Here is a 22,495-nt window from a genome sequence, read left to right on the forward strand (position 1 = left end):
AATTTGTTAATCCATTCCCATCTAGAAAACTGAACATAATGTAAACATTTGTAAAATAACTAGCCTGGAAAAAAATTGTCCAAGGTCTACAAAATGTGTATGGTATGTTTCAGCTATAGCATGAAGCATGATAGATCTTTAAGAGAAAGCTGCCCTCCCATTTATGCCATGGTCATCTTATATATTTTTACAATAAATACCTTTCAGATAATTTTACATATTAAAAATTTATTTTTTAAATGAAACTTTTGAAGACACACATCACCACTAGGTTTTATATTGCTCCAAATTATGCAGTTTCTGGGATAGTAACAATTAATTATCAAAAATATCATTTTATCTGATCAAGACTAACAGCTAGAGGTACTTCTAGATCACTGGATAGCATGCAATATCCACCCCTAGCCTACTCGGTCTCTTAGACAATCTAGTTACCTAAACAAGAGATTAAAAACCACTTTTTTCCCTTAAAAGCAAGCACATGCTTCCATTTTGTTTCTACGGGGAACATCAGGCATGGAACTAATATATTCCTTCAATCATGCATGATGGAAAAGTATGGTTTCTGAACCAGTAGGGCTGTTAAAAATAAAACCCTATAAGGTGATCATGGCAAGAATGGCAATATATATCTTGGATGTAATGCTTAGAGCCTGATGCTGCAGCACTTACACCTGTGAATAGACCTTTTGATGTTAATTGGGTCTACTCATATTGAGTACAAGACTACAGGATTAGGTCCATTTAGTGCAGAAATGAGGTACATGAAGAAACAGGGAATCTTCTAAAAATAAACAGCTTATCTTTTTTTTTTTTGCAGTATGCAGCAAATAGTGTTCTTCTGTGAAACTACTGCGCTATTCAGTTTTCTTTGTATATTTTTATTTTTATTTGAAAATAGAATATATATATATTTATTACAGCATATGCAAAATGTTACCCTTATACATAACCCACACCCTCATGTAAAAAGAATTGCTTTTAGTGTCTAGGAAAGCTAGGAGTAATGTTGACCAAACAGGATACAGTGACTTTCAATGTTTGATATGTATTAAATGCTAAATAATAAAGGAATGATTTGCTTTAAAGTAACAAAAACCATGGCAAGAATAATGGGCAGTAAGAACTTGTTACATAACCTAGATAAGCCTTGGTAAAGAGTTGTCTGTCTTATCCCAACTCCAAAACACACACCCACACACACACCCACACAAAATCCTGAACCTCAACAGTGGAGATTCTACTAGCTAATACATATACACATTAAGATGCACAGACTATTGCAGTCAATGAGGCTATTCCCATGAGGAGGGGTTACAGAATTAGGTCCAAAAGTAGGAAGTGAGGGCCCAATCCTTAAATTACCAAGCACCTCCTGGAAGGTGATCATTACCTTCCCCTTCCCTAGGCACCTTATAAGATCAGCCATCAGAACAAACCTAAAGTTGTGTGTAATACAGTAGGTTTCCTTTAATGTATCATCCTATCTATAGAACATCTTTTGGCAACCCCGGGCCACATTCTCTTCTCAGTAAAGAGGCTTTGCTGAAGTTTGTCTCTCCATAATTTGACTTGGTGCCCACAAGTGCACATATGTAAAACAATATAAGGGGTTTGAAAACTTGTGGTTCTTTGCTTGAACTCTGGAGTGAGACTGTATCAACAGGGCACCTTGAACTGCAGTGGCTGATTCTACATTACTGAGGTGATCTGACTCTAAACTCTTACCCTAGGGATGCTTCACAAAGTTGCATGAAGCATGCACAGTCATTTCCTTTCACCACAACCAAACTTGATACTTTTTTCTTTAAGTGGATCACATCTCATTGCTGAATAATGGTAATTTAGTTGCCACAGACTGACTATGCTTGACCCTAGATGACATTCACATCAGAGATGGATAACAGAACAACCAAGACACTTCACACAACACTTGAAATGAAGAGGGGGGAAAAAAAGCAGGAAGAAACCCTGCATACTTTTCACACTGCAGTGGCAATCTCTTATGGCAGCATGGATTACGTTAGGTAAGGGAAAGTTTCATGAGGCGGATGCGGGGAGAGGGATATTTGTTTTTTGCAAAGAGCTGACAACAAACCAAGGTCAGGCTTGCCTCACACACTGAGTTACAGACAGGTTATATCTCACATTTAAGAATGTGTGATGTCCTCTCTTCCATTTCAAAGTGTGCCTATTTCTATTTTAAATTCATCTTGAATTGTGCAGTTTTGTTTCTGTGATTAGCTCATCAGTTCAACAGTGTTCACGTTTACATAAAACCCTATCTTGGATTCCAAAGCTCCTGGATGTCTGGCTGTTTTGTTGTAGCATTATTGATTCCTCCCTTAAAAAGACACACTGCCAGGGAATAACATTTTAAACAAAGATTCTTATCTTTAGAACCTCTAGCCTTTCACCAGAGGTGTCTTCCAGTGTAACTTGGTGGAGCAGTTGGTATCTGGAAATAAGGATAATAAACTCATAACTAAAAGTTCCAGCCTGTTCAGAAATCAATGTAAACAAATGCTACAATGCATGTCTAGTAGTAATAGCATTATTAGTTCCACAGAAAAAATGGTACAACTTGAAGATGAGTTTCACTATACAACACACATACCTAACCACAAGAAAAAGGGTGAATATCTATCTATCTATCTATCTATCTATATATATATATATATATATAGATTAGTCTCTTTTGCTTTACTAAAGTAATCATCTCTAACTACTGTATGTACAATTGTTCTCCAGGAACAAGCTTTGTTCTTACTCCAGAAAATCTCTCTAACCTTTCATCCTTAAGTTGCCTCTTCCCTAATAAGCTACTTATTCTGGTATAAGGGAATATAGGAATGGATTAATGCAGGCTTCCAAAAGCATGGTGCTCATTATGGGCACTGCAAGTTACTCTGGGAGCAAGAAATGAACTTATTTACATTAATTTGAATCCTGTATCACCCACTGTACTGCACAGGAAAAGAAAATCCTGAGATCTAATAACTCTTGTTCCCTCCCCATAATAAATTCAAAGTATACTTACTTAAAAAGACCCTCAGTCAAATCACCTTCCTTGTGAGTTTTTTAATGTGTAGACTGAGTTATGGAATCAGCTTATGACTTAAAATAATGAAAACCCAACTTACATGAGTGTAAACCAGCTCATGAGTAAATTTAAGAAGCATGTAGGTATGCATGGAAATGTGGGAATGAAATTCTCCTTTTTTTAGCAATTTATACACAAAATGGGAATGAGATTTAAAGAGGCTGTTTGGCATCAGATCTCTAAGCCATTCTTGCAATGTCCTTGATTAACAGTGTTATCAAAAATTAGCATGCCAAACCATTGTTTGAGAGGAAAAGTAATTCACGTTAGCCTAAAGGTATTTTACATGTCCCCTTATGTATTTCTTTTCAAGGGTGGCACACCTCATTGGTGTTCACCTTGTAGTGAAAATACAAATTTTACAAGGAAAGTGAAAATGTAGCACCAGCACTATCTGCAACAGATTCTTATGCCAAAAAATATACTGGGGTGTATCCAAAAGTGTAAACTTGCAGAATGCTGCAGAAATCAGGCTGTTATTAACTGTCACTTAAGTTACATCTAAACTACACCCCACTGTCGGCAGAGGGATGTAAATTAGATGTTTGAGAGTGCAAATGAAGTGGGGATTTAAATATCCCATGCTTCATTTGCATAATCACGTCCTGGTGCTGTTTCAAACAAATGCCATTTCGAAACTGAAAGCGCGGTTTAGACACGTTTTTTCCAACAAAAGGGTAATTTTTCGAAAGATCATTTTTTGAGGAGTACAGGATCTTTTGAAAAATTGCCCCATTGTCAGAAAAACCGCGTTTAACCTGCACTTTCAGTTTCGAAATGGCACTTGTTCGAAACAGCGCCAGGACACGGTTATGCAAATGAAGCGCAGGATATTTAAATCCCTGCTTCATTTGCACTTTCAAAACGTCTAATTTACATCCCTCCGCTGACAGAGGGGTATAGTTTAGATACAGCCTTAGTTATAATCATCCAAAGGAGCCACTGACAGAAAACTTGGTTCTTTCAATCTAAACTGAATGGTCAAGGAAAGAAGTCTACACAAATTTTATTTGAATAATTTCAAGGGGGAATGGAAGCATTACATGCATACTTGCTGCTAGAGATTTCATTTATAGTGTTTTCCTTCATATTAGCAAGCAGTCTTAACTCAGAAGTTCATTCAATAAGTAGCAGTCGCACTTTTGCCAGTATACACACAAGACTCCTTAACATCATCACAGTTTTATACTTACAGTCCCACCATTTAGCACAACTGCCATCTCAGTTGGCTGATAAACATTGCTTCTAAAGGGAGCACTAGGTCGGCTTCCCAAGCTGCCATTGCGAAATCCTGCAGTTCTTAAAGCTGTGTTCAGAATAAAAGACAGTTTTATTCTCATGCAAACAAATCAAATCCTTCTTTTCATGTGCAAAAATAACACATGCTTTTAAAAATTACAAGAGTGATCAACAGTGAAATCCTGATCTCACTGAAGTCAAAGGTAGTTTTGCCATTGATTTAAAGCCATGATTTATTTCATCTCTTATTTTTATTCTCCCCCTCTATGTTATATTTATATATTTTGGGTTGGACCTTAGAGTTCACTTTTAAAACTAAATAAATTACTTGGTACTGTATAAAAAGAAAGAATTTAGCTCCCCAGTTATAACTGCTGATGTGTTTTTCATTATTGTTTCTCACCAGGTAATCTCATTAGTCTGCGTGTGCAATGGGGTAAAGTAAAACATTTCTGCATTCTCTCATATTCAGAAAAAAAAAGTTCAAAATATTGTTTGTGCTAGTAAACAAAACCCTTTGAGCATTATTTCAGAGGGTGCCTAATGCATAGTTTTCTAAATATCTCCTACAGTTACTTTGAAAAACTAAAAATACTACACAACCATTGCTTTTAAATTAGGTTGATCATGAAGATTTCTTGATCAGAAGATAGAATACCATTTATCTAAAAAATATCTGGTAGTCTCTCCAGTATTACAGTCATGAATTTAACTGTATCATTTTTTCTTTTAATATTTACATATTAAATGAGTTATGAAGAGAAGAGGTATGGATATTTACCTCTGACCAGTAGGGCAGAGATTTGCGTAACTATCTGATTAGTTCAGAGGTGAACAATAAGCTTCACTGAGCTCAGTGGCAGCCAGACAATATGCCTTCATTTGTATATGCAAGCTGAGTCATTACAGTTGTTTCCAAACCTCAGTATTGCTGATAACTAAGAGGTTGTAGTCAGAAACAAGTTGGTTTCATCCACTCATTAATTAGAATTTTTCTTTTACATTTAATTCAAGATACAGTTCCACAGTCAATGGGTAAGATCCTGCCCCCAGTGAAGTCAATCCATGCTTTGCCATTGTTTTGCTACTGACTTCGCTGTAGCTAGAATTTCACCTAAAATGTACAGCAAGATTTAAATTGAGCGTAATTCATAGACTGTTACTAAATACTGCCCTCAGTCTACTGCTACTCACATCAATAGGAACGGTGCACAGAGATAAAGATCAATATTGATCTTTTATCCTACAATAATCTATTACACAATTTTTACACCCTGACCCTACAAACATAGAGATTAAATTTAGTTTTTAATAATACTAAAAACTTCTTCGGAAAGCACTTTAAAAAGGATGGATGAAAAGCTATTTAAATACTAGTTATTATTATGCTAGTCACAGATCAGTATTTAAGACACTTCTTTAAACATGTCCATTGTCCAGTATTTCTTTTAATATATCAATTAGCCCTCTCTCAATTTTTAGCATAAATTGTTACACTGTTACAGTTTTAAATTAATAGAATATACTATTTGAAATTAAGATATTATGTATCCATTTTACATATCTATTTGCAAATAAATCTTAACAGGAAAATGTCATTTTTTTCAAAAACCAATTACTGCAACTAACACCTAAATTACTATACTATAACATGGGAATTTAGAAAAAACTTAAAAAATAACTAATAGTCTTTCAGCACCTTAGAGACTAACTCAAAATGTAGATGGTATCAGCTTTTGTTTAGGTCAGGGTTTTCTTTTTTTTACAGTTTGCTTTGTGCATTTGTCTAATCATTGGGTCTGTATGCCTTTAGCACAACAGAGGAGAAGCTTTAAAAATCTAAAATTGTCTGGGAAACTTGGGTAAGAACTGAATCCTACATGCAGTAGCTCAGTTCCAATGCATTTCACTGGCTGGAAGAGTGGGGGAATTCATTAACATTGTCTGCTTTGTGTAAATTCTACCAACATTCACACAACACACATGTATGCACACTATAGCTAAGATGACTCTTATGTTCTTCTGACACTTAGGCCAAGTTTACATTAAAAGTTAGAGTGATCCAGCTGTCACTCCTATAATTGTAGTGACTGGCTACACTGAAGCAATACAGCTGCAATGATTCTAGTGAAGATGTGGCTTTAGGGCCACATGACACAAACAAATATTTGTTTTTCATCATAACACCTAATACCAGGAATATCAGATAAGGAGGTAGCTAGATGTTCCTAGCAAGATTATATTGCTTATTCAATGTAAAATTTTAAAACACCTTCAAAACTAAGGTAAAAATAAATAATGCAAATTAGTAATACAATTTAATGAAGCAGGGGATAGGGGAAATTACATATATCTAATTATTTTACTAAGGAAACACACTATCCACAGGAGATTACAACAGTCTCCATTAAAAATTACCAAACATGGATAAGAATAATAAACTGTTTTAAAATAGCCTAGCTGAGCTACATTAGAATCGCTAGAGAGAGGTAAAGGGTCCATTTTAAAAGTGTAATTGGAAGATTTTAACAAAAGTTTTCAAATCCTCACCACATAAATGTTAAAGACAAAAATATAGTAATATTATCTCTCTATTTAAATAGCTCAATTCTGTGTTCTCTTGTATCTGTGTTAGTCTCTAACAGCTTCACTGGAGGAACTATTGCTAGCCCATTTTACATTAGGCTACATGAGTGAGGGAAAATATTAGGTCCAAAATGTCTAGTAGCTTCAACAACAAAAACTTAACAACAGTGATGATGCTTTCTGTTGCTAGTTCCTTAAAAATATACAGCCCACTTCTTACCCAGTTATAATGAAAACTGCACTAAAGACCTTCATCATTCAGCTTTGTGCCATAAGTAGCCACATAAGTATCCCTTTGTCCTTTCCATGACCAGAATGCTCAGATTTTGATTGTCTCTGCTAGGCAACCAATTTTTTGCTGGCCCCTTGAATAGCCATTTAAGGCCAATTTCACTGTGATTTCAATTGGATCTATTATTCTTCATTTCCTGTCACCTAAAAAGTTCCACTACTGTGACAAACAAAGCAACTCCTTCATATATATTGTATACACTAGGTTGAGGAGCATTCAATCAATACTTTTCATCCTTATCTACATATTTTCTATCCAGAATGTAAACACTGAAGGGCAGATCTTTGTCTTTATACTTGTCTGTTAAGCTCCAGGCACACTATTAATATCGCAGGCGCAAGGAACTTTTTTTGGGCTAAGGGCCACTGACCCACAAAAAAATAGTTGGGGGCCACACACAAGTGAGAAGCAAACAAAAACAAAAACCTCACCCCACTGACATGGTCCCAATCAAGGAGAAAGACATTCCCCACATTCCCCTTGCACAGCAGAGCCTAGGGCAGGCCCAGCCTAGTACACGGTGGGGCGGCGGGAGGGTTGGGGGGTGGGGACTCTGAGCCTTGGAGGACAGATCAAGGCAAGCCAGGGGCCCCATCTGGCCCCTGGGCCTGAGGTTCCCCACCCGTTATTAGGGTTGCGAGGTGTCCGGTATTGACCTGGACAGTCCGGTATTTTTGCCTCCTGTCTGGTAAAAAAATGCAGAAAATACCAGACACCTGAAATGACTGGTATTTTCTGAGCCAGGAGGCGAAAATACTGGACACCTGACAACACTACAACACACTTGGCAACTGGGCCCAGCCCCTGGCCCTAGGACTCCCTGCTTACCTGGTTCCGCAGGGAAGCTGCATTCTGGCTCCATCAAGAAAACAAAATGGCCACTGGCAAAAAGCCTAAAGAACTGAAGCAAGGGGAAGCAATGCCTTCCCTGTGTCTTAGTGCTCAACCACTCCACTCTTGCTATCTCTATTCTGACACTGCATACTCTTAAAGCTGTTTTAATGCTGGGTTTTTATTTATTTATTTATTTTTTGCTTAACTCTCGGCGTTTTTCAACAACTTTGGTCTCCTCCTCCCCCCCCCCCCCCCCCAAACAGAATTTTTTCCCTGGTGTTTGGTATTTTTGGTTAAACCATCTGGCAATCCTACCCGTTATACAGTATCAAAAAAGACCTTTTGGACCCATCTTTATGAAAGAAAGTATATATTTAAATGTATCATCGATTATTTTGTGGCCCAAAAATGCTTAGCACTCCGTGCACTCAACCTTTGTGAATCAAATGTTTTTGGACATGAGAAAAAAAAGCTTTTTTGATCTGATAGAGTTACTACTTATTTATACTGGTATAAATGAGGAGAAAAAAATGAGGCCGAGTAAGCAAACAGCATAAATAAATTCAGTTTCCTCTTGTGAGTTTTAGATCATATTATTAAGGAAATATTTTACTTGTAGCTTAATCATTATGATTAGAGCTAATTAAAATTTTTCTACTGACTTTTTTTTTTTATATATAAAACAGAAAGTAGCCTTTTTCTTTCAAAATGAAAACTGAATATCTGACTTTCATTTGAATTGTTTGAAATTTTTGGATGAAAATTTGAAAGCTAAAAGAACATTTCAACCAAAACCCAGAGTTTCGTTTTAAATCAGATCACACTTCTAGAATTTTTCAATTTGCCATTTTTTAAACACATCAAAATATTTACTTTGGGCTTTTCAGTAAAAAAGTTTCATGGGAAACTTTGAAAAGAACAACAACAACAACAACAACAAAATAAACCCCTCTGTGTGGGGAGAATCTGGCCTTTTGAACAAGCTTTCTCACAAACCAAATACTTTGAACAGAGCTGGGCAAGAGGCCTACCTAGAACTTCCATCGGACCCATGGCAGCTTCTGACCCTGCCCCCTAATGTGTTGCCTGGGAGCCACCAGGGGGGTATGAGCCCTCTCAATTCTTGCTATTTAAAGGCTCTGCCTCTTCTGCCCAAGGCCCTGCCTCTTCCAGGGCAGCTCATGACCACTTCAGAAATTTTTGAAGTGGCCCCCCTTCAAAAATTATTGCCCACTCCTTCACTAGAACAAATTTATACTATTTTTTCCATACTATAAAACAGGCCAGTATAGGTCCTTTTATATGGTAAAATCTTACCTGCATTATGTTCATCCATTGAAAAGGCTTTGTTTTCCATGTAGCTCCGAGGAAGTTGGATATCTTCCTCAAAAGCAGTTTCACGCATTCTTGGTTGTGAAGTATCAAAATAATTGGGTGTGTTTTCTTGCTGGGATGGAAGAATGGTGCAATGAACTTCTGGGATAGCATGAAAAATAATAAACACCCAACCATTGGACACCAGTGCAATGGCAAGAGTGGGGTCATTCCATTTGTCTTTTTGCCTCAATTCAGTATTGCCAAACAGATACATGGTCATCCAAGCAACCCAAATCAGAATCGAGAAAAAAATGGTTATAATGAGGCAACCTCCATTTTTCTTCCACTTTTTAAACTTTCCACATAAAGTGAACAGAGAGACTCCCATGGTAACTACCATTAAGAACATAACATAAATCAAGGCCATAACAAAATCCACTGGCTCATAATTGCAGGCCAACTTCTTATCTCTCACAACTGTCAGAATTAACCACTCTGTTGCAATAATGACCTGGACCAGCATAAGACAGATTGCCATGCCAGCTAGGTGCCAGCCAGAAGGACTTTTACCATGTCGAACCAGTCTACGTAGTCTCCAAGCTTGAGCTAGCAAACAGGAGAAGCACAATGCAAAGATAACTCCCCACAGAAATCTTCGAGTGGAACATACTGTTTCATCTTCCTGGATGATGAATGCAAAAGTCAGCCCAAACAGTCCTAGAGTTCCAAAGAGAAAGAGGAAATGCATTCCCAGTGGGCTCTTCTTCTCTTTGTCCTTGATGAATGGCAACCTCACTAGCAAAATCAGCATCAACAGCAATGTCGTCAGCACTCCTGCTCCAGCAACTGCCTCCACTACTATTCCCCAAATGGCATCCAGGTCACACAGATAAATATACTGGGGGAGAAGATCCAATCCACACCCTCTGGACGTACTCGAGTTTTCAGAAGAGCCATAACTGATGACGAAGAGGAGGAGGAAAACAATGGCTGAGTGGGTTTTCATTTTTTCTGTCTGAGACAATAAGATAAATAGACACCACAACTGTTTAGTTCAGCTGATTATGCTTAAGCTTTCCCTTAGAAAACACCATTAACTACCCAGTTCCCTTAGAAAACGCCATCAACTACACAGTACCTTTCTAGATCTCATTTTAACTGGAAGCACAGCTTGCACAGCATGGGGAGTAGTTTGTTTAAATTGTTCATGTCAAGGAACATGTTTACTCTTATTTGCAGCTTCAACTGCTTCCCTAACTCATAAAAGCTACGGTCCTGTTGGATTCAAAATTTGAAAGGATTCCCTTTTGTTTTTACACAATGTGAAGGCAACATTTCCAAATGAGGCAATAGGGTACAGCCTCAAATACAACCTTTATTTTTGCTTAAATTAATTATTTATGAAGCAATGAATGATAAAGTACCTGCATTTATTTAGTAATCAAATGTAATAGAGAAGATGAGAATGAAAAGTGTATAAATTACACTTCCTGTTAAATAAACACAGGGCCTGATTTCAATATCAATACAAGAGATATCTGAAGCAGGCCACTGATGAACCTTGCACCTTCCCATTTCAGAGGGGATCTAAAGGAAATCAGATCCATTCTTTTACTTTATTATCACTGTTTATACAAGACACATAAAGTTTGGATTTAAAACAAAATGCTTTTTTTTTCTCCAGGTTTGTCCGTGTCGGGTTAAAATTTCATTCTCCTTCAGTTTGCATCTTCTCACACAATATTCTTTCCCTTACCTTCACACCCTGAGATCTTCTGCATTTATTCCATGGAATGCTTAACACAAAAGCAGAAGTACATTGCACACATGCAGCATTATTAATCAACTGAACACGGAAGAATGACTTATTGTCCTTGGCAAATATAAAGCCACTGAACCACAAAAACAACAAAAATGGAACATCCTGGTCTCTGCATCTTCAAAGTAAACAACTTTAAATTTTCTAAGACAACATATTCAGTCATATTATACACAAATGCATAACCAGAACTAAAAGTTTCTGACTAATTTGCTTAGTTACATGCTGCCTATCTAAATTCTCCCTGAACTTGAAGGCTGTGTCTACACCGCAAGCTTCTTGTGCAAGAATGGCCGGTCTTGCGCAAAAACTGGTGGAGCATCCACACTACAAGCCCGTTCTGGCGCAAGAAAGTTTACAGTAGATCATCAGAAGAGAGGGCTTCTTGTGCAAGAGTTATTTTTCTCCCCACGAGGAATAAGCCTTTTTGCGCAAGAGCTCTTGCGCAAAAAGGCTAGTGTGGACGAGAACAGGGCTAAAATGGCCATCAGAGCTTTCTTGCTCAAAAGAGTGTCCACACTGCCATGGTCGCTCTTGCACAAAAGCACATGGCAGTGTGGATGAGCTCTTGCGCAAGAACTTTTGCGCAAGAACTCTTGCACAAAAGTTCTTGCACAAGAAGCCTGCAGTATAGACGTAGCCTTAGAGAGCAGTGTTCATTTTCATACCTTCTTACAAATCTGTACAGATACTTTACAGATCAGCAATACAGCTAGTTCAAGACCTGAAAATAAGATGACATGGCTTGGAAAAGGACTAATGTAACTATAAATTTAACATAATGATCAAAGCTTTTTAACTCTACTTCTGCATTATCACACTGCTACAGCATGTGATTAGTAAAGATAAGAACTACCATGATTTCTTAGTTTATACTATACTTCTGTAATGATCAAAGCTGTAAATATGGACATATTAAGCAGTTTTCAAGACTAATATTGTTTATTTCACTACCTGAGTAATTAACCATGTCCATTTTAGAACTCTGCTGGGGTCAAAGATTTGGAAAACCGTATTTTCTGTTTAAGGTACTAGGAAAGTAAATATACTAATACAGCAGTACAATGCCTTTTCTATTCATCTGTACTACAAATAAGATGTATTTAATGTATTTGAAACAGTAATGTGGTTACAATTAAGTATAGCAATATGATTTGGACAAACAAAACAAAGTGTACATGCTAGCTGGAATTACATAATTGTCCTCGTGCTCCTAAATTTCTATTATCACCCAAATGGGCTTAACTTGAGTAATGATGTACTGAAACACCACCAGGGCTAATGATTTTCAACCAAACTGTGGGGACGTATTCTGAATACACTCTTTCAATGCCTTACACATATGAACAGTCCTTACAATGAAATCTCATTAACTTCAGTGGAACTATTCACCCAAGTAAGCACTACTCATAGGAGTAAGTTTGCTAAATCAGACATCTGGTTGGGCTTTTGTAACTAATCCAGAGACACCAGGCAAAGAACACTACTAAACTCATTCTGCAGAGAATGAAATACAGGAAGGCAGGGAGGAAATCTTTACTGAGACTGTGGGATATGTCATGCCTATAATCCATTAGTGTGCCAGTGAACCCTGTTGACCTTGATAATTCAGGTCAGTCTCAAACCATACTCCTAGAACTAAGCCAGGATGGAAGGTGAATAGTCAGCACTAACAAATTCAGGCCAGATTGAGAGATGTAGGATCAGTCCCTGCATAATTATGATAGCACACTGACTACTCTAGGTTGCTGAGTAGTCTTGAATCAATCTAGAATATACATATATTTAATGGTCATGTCCTCAGTGGTATAAGACTGAGGAAGAAACACATTTCAGGCTTCGCTGCACTCTGTTTAAAACAAAACTTAATTACAAGTCTGAAGTCACCAGACAGGGTTACCATCAGGATTTGAAAACAGATAAATAGCAAATCAGAAGCTTCGTATCTATAGTTGTGGAAGTATTAATACAATCCAGGGCATAATTTAAGGTTCAAATGGATTAATGAATGAAAAGTGAGACACACAAAACATACTATTGTAATTAACTCTGCCAAAAGTCATAGTCACTTGGTTAATATGTTTTGAGACACACAATGCTTAAAGGGCCCAATTCTAAGAAATACTGAGCGCTCTCAACTCCATTTACAACAAATTGAACAAGTGCTCTTTTAAAGGAGTCAGTACAATATTGGAAACCCAAGCAACAGGTCATGTGGATCATTATGCAGATTTTACTCTACATTGATGTATGCTGGGCTTGGAAAGAATATGATACCTTACCTTTTAAATTAAGGTCACTTTAAATTTGCATTATCCCAAAGTAGCCAAATTACAATGTATACATATACTAACTTGCTTTCAATTCTAGCTTTGTTGATTAGTTGCTCTCCAAAGACCTGAGGATAATTAAATGCAACTATTTCCAATTCTGAGATATTTTCCAGTTCTGGTGACTTTATTCATGTCATGTCATCCTCATGTGATTGAGCTATTTTAGGACAGTCTGTTTCCATGGAGATTGTGCTCCAAGGGTAATCAGTCTTATTGTCAGCCCATCATTTATTTCCTGTTCCTATTTAGATAGTCTTATCTCCCCTACAGGAAATGGTAGGTTTCTTTGGAGAGGGAAGTTTCCAGCAAAATCAAACTCAGAAAAAGCCAAAGTTGTGAAACTTTCTACTGGGAGTTTTTTCAAGATGTTCCTATATGAGTCATGACTTTTGGGGGAGCTGTGTTCTCTAGAGCTTGTCGTTTTTTATTTGTTCTCTTTAGAAAGCATCACAATATCTATAACAGTAACTACGGAGAAGTTTGCAATTGCTGCTGAGAGGTTTATTTCCCCATATCAAATTTAATTATTGTAGAATCATAGAAATGTAAAGCTGGAAAGAATCTGGAGAGGTCATCTAATCCAGCTCAGCCTGGACCAAGTACTCCTAACACCACTCTTGACAGGTATTTGAGTAACTGGTTTTCAAAAGTTTCCAATGATGGATTCCACAACCTTCTATAGAAGCCTATTCAAGGTTTTAGCTAGCCATCTAGTTAGAAAGCATTTCCTAATATCTAATCTACATCTCCCTTACTACAGCTTGGGTGAGGGGTAGCTAAGTGGTTTGTGCATTGGCCTCATAAACCCAGAGTTATGAGTTCAATCCTTGCAAAGGCCATGTATGGATTTGGGGTAAAAATTTGTCAGGGATGGTTCTTGGTCCTACTGTGAAGGCAAGGGACTGGACTCAATGACCTTTCAAGGTCCCTTTCAGTTCTAGGAGATAGGCAATCTCCTAAACTATAAATTAATGATTAAATCAATTATTTCTTGTTCTATCTTCAATAATTAAGAAGAAAAATTGATCACCATCCTCTTTCCAATAGTCCTTAACATGTTTGTAAACTTTACCATGCTCCCATTCAGTCTTCTTTTCTCAAGACTAAGCATGCCCAGTTTTTTAACTTTTCCTCATTGGTCAGGTTTTCTAAACATATTATTTTGTTGCTCTCTTCTGGACTATTTCCAATTCACATCTTTTCTGATGTGTGTGTAGCCTACTAAGATATATTTTTCCTATCTTTTTTTTTTTTGGCACCCAAAAATGGGCAAAGTACTCCAGCTCAGACCTCATCACTGCCAAGTAGAACGGGATAATTATTTCTCATGTCTTACATATAACACTTGTTAACACACTCCAGAATACTGGGTTTGCAAATGCATCACATTATTGGCTTATGTTCAATTTGTGGACCCACTATAACCCCCAGCTTCTTTTCAGCAGTACTACTGCCTCATCAGTTATTTCCCCATTTTATAGTTGTGCATTAGTGTATGGTATTACTGAGTCCTATCAGAGGTCTGGTCCACACTGGGCCTTATAACAGTGCCTAAAACTATTTCCAAACATGCTTAAAGTCAAAGGACTGGTTTACCCCATAAGCATAATCATGTAATTTAACCTGTTTACCACACACGTAGCCCCTAACTTGGTTAAAACTTGCAGTGTAGAATGGACCTTAATGGTATTTCATAACCAGGCTAAAACCTCACCTAAAATGTGTCCTTAACATTGTTACAGAGCTCTGTCAGACAAGAAAAATTCATGTGATAGCATAGGGACATAGCAGAGTCCCAGCTTGTTCTCTTTTGTAATTCAGATGGGCCCAAATGGGAAGTCTAAACATGTGCCTGGCAAGAAGGTTTTTGCGAAGGAGCAAAAATCCTGTCCACACTGGATAAACCAAACCAACCCGTGTCACAACCATGCAGCATACTCAAGGAGGCCTTGTCTACACTGGACTTTTGGGGAGAAATCTTCCACTATTGCACTACCACCAGTGCTCTGAGCAGGGTTTGAGGAGCCCAGGATAAAAAAATAAAAATAGGGCCCTGTTTACATTAGTGCTGCTAACATTGGAAAAAAGTATCAGTAATTATGCAACATGGGGAGATTTCAAAAACATATAAGCCTATAGATACAAACAGTGTCAGAGTATCCAACACCCAAGAAGCTAGAATCACCCAAGGAAAAACAGCTCTGAATGGGGCAGTTATAGCACAGAAGCAAACCTATTGTAGAGTTATTTTTCCCAAATTAAATGTCATGCCATCAGTCCAACCCAGTATGGAACCATGGGCATGTGAAAAGAAATATGTATACTACTATATTTTAGATTAATCTGTAAATACCTCCCTACAAGAGTAACTGCAACCCAATGAAACAAAGTCAGAATGGCTTGGATATCCAGAAACAGGCTCCAATTTTGATCTCAGTTATACCAGCCCACATCCAAACTAACTCTGATTTTTAACTAAAAGTGGAGTCTGGCCTCAGTGTATGATTCACAAGAGGAATGGTGGACACCACACCACTCCAGAAATGACAAAGCACACTTATAAACTAGGGATGAAATAGTATGGTCAGTTAGCCGATAAGCAAAAGCTTCTAGGTTAATACTATAGACTACACGCATTTCCCCCTCCACCTCTTGCCAGAAATTTTGTTAGCAGGCTGGCCAGCAGCCAAGCTCAGTCCTAGCTTGCACTAGCTCAGGGAGATACCCCCGCTGCAGTTCTGCATTTAAAGTGTATTAGGAGCCAGACGGGTTAGGCAGCCCAGCTCAGTTCTGACAGGTGCCAGGTCCAGGAGTTCAGACCACTCCCTGCAGACAGGGGCTGCCTGGGGACTACAGAATAGTCGATTAACCAATGTGAATAGTCGATTAACCTCATACATTCCATTAACCAATATTTAACATCCCTATTATAAACCACTAAAAGGAGATTGAAGGGCTAAAAGCTACCTCCCACAAGTTGTTTAAGAAACTGACAGTAAGAATGCTTCTGTCAGGCTGACCTTCCACAGCTAAAGGAATTGAACTTGTTCCTTTGCTGATTTAAATCTGCCCAGCTCTGCTGAGCATCTGGCCAGTCTAGCGCATGTAAAGATACTACTTTATTTTTAAAATAAAATGTGCATTGACACTTGTCAATCAAAATAAAGTTTTTCAGACATTTTTAATGGTTACATAATGTACCATTATTAAACTGATTAAACTAGCAAAAATCAATGCATTTTACATGTTAGGATACCCTTGGAAAACCATCCAACCCTCTAAATGTGAACAGGAGAAAGAGTCCTATATAAAAAGCTATTCATGATACAATTCCCAAAGCCGTTCTCTCTTATGGGTGTAATGGGGTCTTTACTCCACACAGGAGTAAAAGGGGTAATGGTGGCTATATGGGCCAATTATTAACCTAGGAGAGTGCAGGTGAAGAAGAAAACCTAATTAAAGGAAGGGACTCATCTGTCAGGAACAGGCAAGGCTTGTAGCCAGCCAGGTAGCAGGCTACAAAGAGGGATGGCTGTTGCTATGAAAGGCTGCTGGTGAAATAGGAAGGTCATGGTTAAGAAGAAGTTGGAGTATTTTGGGGCTGCAGTGAAGTAGACTGCAGCGACTCCCTAAAGTGTAGGAATTATGAGGCTGGCAAACCCAAAGAGGGTGGGAACCAGTGATGTAGGAAGAAACTCAAGGAAACAGCAGCAACGGGTAGAACTACACAGGAACAGTGCCTGCTTGTTATAGTATCCCTGCGGTGAAACGTGGTATTAAGAATGGGCCTTGGTTTCCCTACCAGCAGGATGTTGGAGATGCCAGGCAGCCAGCTGGTCTGGAAGAACTGGGATTTCACCAGAAGGGGAGGACTTTAGTGACTTGACTAGAGGGCCAAACCATGAAGAGGAGAGTGCAGATCTGGGTTTGAGCAGAGCCGCAGACTGAGAGAGGTCACCATCAGAGGGGAAAGCATGAGCTGACTCAGGGTGGTCAGCAGAAAGCCCTGCAAGCAGTGTGCCCTCAAGCACATGGGTGCATTTCCTTTCCATTAGTTTCAAATCACTAACACTGCCACAAAGGAAATGTTGCTGTCACCATCATGAAGCATTATGTAGAGATGCTTATGAGTTGCAAATTAATCATAACATACAATTTGTACCCAGTCCTTCTATTGGATCTCAAAAATAAGCTTCAGGGCTGGTAGTGCAGCAGCAGCTAAGCTGAGATCAGACTACTTGAAGAGATGTATTGCCAGAATAATAATTAATAATGAAATTGTGCATTGCATGCAAAAATGAGACTCTGATTTAGTCCTGCTCTGCATAACACCACAATGCTTTTAAGAGATCAGAGCCTCACTGCTACAGAATTTGAGATTCCATTCAAGAAGGACTATGTGGAATAACTATTACTGTATCTTAAAAAATATCTTGGTGTGCTGAATATAACTGAAATTCTAGTATTTTAGCTATTCTGGATTCCTTTTAGTTGTTCTTTCTGCCATCATCCAGCCATGTATAGCCTGCAATTATAAGGTCTAAGGAGCATTGGGGCTTTGCATTAAAGTGATTATGCACTTGATCACTTCTCTTGCTGGCTTTTACTTCAAGGAATGTCCCTGTTGACATGAGAATTACAATTATGGACTCTCTTTCCACTCTGTTACCAAAAGATTAATTGTAAATTTGTTAGCAGTGGGGAAAATCCCTCAATATGCAAAGTCAGTATATCACAGCCAACTTGCGTGTAAAACATCCTGCATATTGAAATATACAGTTTGCAGAAATCTTTTACCAGTATAAGTGCTTTGACATAAGAGATCCTGTTACCTTTGGGATAAACACTAGATCAGGTGTAAACAAAGGTTTCAAAGAAGTGCTAAGTAAGTTCCTGCCCCTATCTGGCTATTTAAGGGCATGTTTAAGAATTTTCTGTTAACTAGACAAGTCATCTAACCCCCATCCTAGCCCAGTGGCTCTCATTCTAGAGGTAAGTGAACCCCGTGTGTACACAGGTCTTCTAGGGCAGAGGTGGTCAATAACTTTAGCTGGAGGGGAACTTCAGACATTTGTAAGTGGCCCTGGGCCACCCCAGAAGAGGCAGAATCTCAGGCAGAAGGGGCGGGGCCAGAACACTTCCCTGCTTCCCTTCCCACAGACCCTGATTTGCCTGGGGGTGAGGGGAGTGTGTGAAGTCTTTGCCCCTGCCTCTCTCTTCCCCCTCTCCCCTCCCCAGAACTGCCAGCTGTTCTGAATGGTCAATCAGGGCCTGGGGGCACGGGGGAGCATAGAAGTCTCTCACTCCCTGAGCCCTCTCCCCCCACAGGGGGAAGCGCACAAAGTCTCCTCCTGCCCTGCAAGGGGGCACTGCACTTAAGAGTCAACCACCAGCTGAGCAACATCTGGCAGCTGAGTAAGTGCGGCCCACCCCTTGCAGGGCAGGAGGAGACTTTGTGCACTTCCCCCTACCGGCAGGCCTTGATTGGCCTGGGAGCAGGGAGAGTGCACAAAGTCTCTCACTTCCTGCCCCTGCCCTGCAACGGGCGCATGGTGCTTAGAGTCACCCCTGGCAGTTGACTTTAAGTGCCACATGCTGCTAGCAGGGGAGGAGTTTTTGTGCGCTTTCCTCATCCCCGGGGCTAATCAAGGCCTGGGGGTGGGAGAGTGGCAGGATGCCAGATAAACCCACTTGGCAGGCCAGATTTGGCCCATGGAGACCCTTTTACCCACCCCTGTTCTAGGGATTACCTAAACTCATCTACATCAGTGGACCCTGCCATGGCGCCTGCGGGGGCATTTGTGTGCACCCGCCAAGTTCTCAGGGCTGGCCCCGCCCCAGGCATGTAGTGCATGCACGGTGCGGGAGCCGGCCCCGAGCGCATGGCACACGGGGAGCGCAGCGAATTGGCCGCCCGCGCCCCGGGTACGTAGCTATGAGGAGCGCCGGCCCTGGGAGTGCGGTGAATTGGCTGCCTGCGCCCCGGGTGTGCAGCTATGGGGGGCGCCAGACTCGGGAGCGCGGCAAATTGGCTGCCCGCACTCCGGGTGCACGGCTATGGGGAGTGGCGGCCCCGGGAGCGCAGCAAATTGGCATCCCTGCCCTCGGGTACACAGCTATGGGGAGGGGTGCCGGCTTTGGGCGCACGGCTGTGGGGAGCGCTGGCCCCAGGAGCGTGGCGAATTGGCCGCCCGTGCCCCCGGTGCGCGGCTATGGAGGGCGCTGGCCTTGGGAGAGCGGCAAATTGGCTGCCCCGGCGCACAGCTATGGGGAGTGGCGGCCCTGGGAGTGCGGCAAATTGGCATCCCTGCCCCCGGGTATGCAACTATTGGGGAGGGGTGCTGGCCCTGGGCACGTGGCTATTGGGGGGTGCTGGCCCTGGGCACGTGGCTCTGCAGGACGCTGGCCCCAGGCTTGCTGCAAATGGGCGGCCCCGCCCGTGGTCACGCGGCGCATAGGGTTGCTGGCCCCAGGCATGTGGGGGTGTGGTGTATGCGTGGCCCTGCCCCCGGGTACGGCCACGTCCCCTGGCGCCCGGCAGCTTCAAATTTTTGGGGATCACTGATCTAGATATATGCCTAGCTTTACAACAGGCTACACAAAAAGCCCTAGCACTAGCAAACTAACTGGTCATGCAATGAGTTTATATGGCTTATATATGGCTACTATACTCTGAAATGAAAGTGCAGTATTTATACTCCAACTGATTTATAATTATACAGTACAAATGAAAAAGTAAGTAACGTGTCAGCAATAGGGTGCGGGGACAATTGTGTTCCTATGTCTGATTTTGTAAGCAAGTTTTTAAATGAGGTGAAGGGGGTGGGGTTTGCAAGACAAACTCGTCAAGGGGCACAGATGTCTGGAAAGATGGAGAGCCACCGTCCCTGCCAAACTGAAGTTTCCACTTCAGGCATCCGATGAAGTGGGCTCCAGCTCACGAAAGCTTCTGCCCAAATAAACCGGGGACTCCTTGTTCTTGCTGAAACAGACTCGCAGGCAACCCTCGGAAGCGCGCCCCAGACTAACGTGCAAAACAGCTTCCATACAAGTAGTGGCACCAGGGGAACAAGGCCTCCAGTTCCAGAGACCAAACAAATACTGGGGGAGGGGGACCCAACCTAGGGCTCTTCTCCATTCAGCCCAATTCCCGGGGGGAGGCAGGCGGCAGAGCAGCGGTCAGATTTTTCTGGCTTTGCTGCAGCAGCCAAAGCCCTCGGGTCACGCAGGGGATGGAGCACTAGGGAGCAGCCGCGGCCTCCTAGACATACACGCAGCCGCCTGCGCCCCCGTCCCCCCTTAATCCTGCCCGCAGCCGCCTGCTCTTTCTGTCCGATCCAATCGCTTTTCCTTTGTGCCAGACTCTGGCACGATCCCGCCTTGCTCAGCCTCCTTCCCGCCTCCCGCCGAGCCGCACGCGGCCCCCTCGCTGCCCTATATCCAGCCTAATCCCGCTGGCTGCAGCCTGCTGTCAGCCACCCGGCTAATTCCGCTGGGGCTGCGGAGGGAGGCTGGGGCCGCAGTCCGGCCGCGATTGTCTCCCGCGAGCGCTGGTGTTTGGGGGCTACCCGGGCTGCGCGTGGAGCGAATCACGCTCCGGTGAAATAGCTTCTCGTGTAAACGCTAAATCGACTCGCAGCGAACAGCGTCTCTCCGCGCTGCGGGCACCTCCAACCAGCAGGGGCCTGAGCGCACCGCACCCCCAGAGGCTGCAGCACTCAGCCCCGGCTCTTCCGCGCCTACGTCTCTAGCCGGGGGGGCGTTTTTCATCGCACTCCGGGTTTGCAGTTGGGTGCAATGGCTCGCAGCGCCCCGGGGTAGAGAGTGACACAGATTTCAGCGTCTGACTCCCCAGCCCTCCCACTAGCCCTGGATCGGGGCCTCTCCGCATGGTCCAGGCTCAGCTCCTGCCCCCGGAGGTGAGATCCCGGGGGCGAGAGACCCCCCACGTCACCCCCTGTCCGGCTTGGCAGCCGGAGATTTGCCTCCCACCAATATGACCCCCCCCCCCCGACAAATGTCCCGCGGCAGCGGGGACTGCAAAGCACCAACCCCCCAGCAGCTCCCCGCGAAACAAGCGGGGGGGAGGGGCGGCTTTGCAAATCAGAGCAAAGGGGATTAGAAATATTCAACCCCTCCCCTCCAAAAAAAATAACAGAACGGGGGGGAGGGGGACAGAAGGGCTCATCGGAGCTGGGCGGGTCCGGCCAGCAGGGCTGGGGGGCTGCTCCGTCCCCGCCTGCCCCACACGCCTCGCTGCTCCGCCGGGCCCGCGGCTTCCCCGAGTCAGCCCCTTCCCTTTGGCCCTGCTCCCCCCTCCGCTTTCTCCCGCGCCCCAGGGCTCGCCCGGGTCCAGCCCCCCCAGGCCAGGCTCGCCCACGCCGCCGGGTTGCCACAAGCTCCGTCCCAGCTGCCCCCAGTTCCAAGGCTCGCTCGCCCCAGCCGCGCCGGGGGCCGCTGCCCGCTGCCCGCACTCACTCGCTGCTCGCTCTCCGGCGCGGCGGTCGGCGAGGCGGGGCCGGCTCCTTTACAGCCCGCGGGCCAGTCCCATTTCTGCCCAGGCTGCGCGGCGGCCCCGGGACGGGTCTGCAGCCAAGCGCCGAGAGCCGCGTGCAGAGGGCGCAGCAGCGCCCGCCCCGGCCGTGAGCACAGTGCGAGGCTCGCCGCGCTCTGGCTGAGCTGCTGACAGCTCCGCTGCGGGGCTGCCGGGGCTCCCCCTCCCACCGCGCCGCCCCGCCCAGCCCCAGCCTGGCCGGGCCCCCTCCCGCTCGCCCGCAGCCGGGCGGAGGGACATGGCCCCACCCACGAGGGCAAGGGGACGCGACACACGCACGGACACACAGTACACGTGTGTGGCACACATGCATGTGTGCAGTGGCACCTCCCTTCACAGCACACAAAGCCACAGCAGTGTCATTTTCGGGGTCATCAGGACTTAACGCCCCCCTCACACACACACACACACACACACA

The 22,495-nt window shown here is 42.6% G+C and overlaps 1 protein-coding gene across 1 annotated transcript; it reads right to left on the reverse strand.

The window, feature by feature from the left end:
* Positions 1-799: 799 nt before the first annotated feature.
* GPRC5B (G protein-coupled receptor class C group 5 member B) lies at positions 800-22,235 on the reverse strand. Its single transcript, XM_075899409.2, has 4 exons — positions 22,002-22,235; positions 9,372-10,386; positions 4,297-4,409; positions 800-2,458 (listed from the first exon to the last, which is right to left on the reverse strand). The coding sequence occupies exons 2-4, from the start codon at positions 10,375-10,377 to the stop codon at positions 2,414-2,416; spliced, it is 1,164 nt and encodes a 387-aa protein (XP_075755524.2). The 5' UTR covers positions 10,378-10,386; positions 22,002-22,235; the 3' UTR covers positions 800-2,413.
* Between the last annotated feature and the right edge of the window lie 260 nt (positions 22,236-22,495).

Source organism: Pelodiscus sinensis, chromosome 15 (genome assembly GCF_052426305.1).
Source record: "Pelodiscus sinensis isolate ZL-2025 chromosome 15, ASM5242630v1, whole genome shotgun sequence".
NCBI classification, from domain to species: Eukaryota; Metazoa; Chordata; order Testudines; family Trionychidae; genus Pelodiscus; species Pelodiscus sinensis.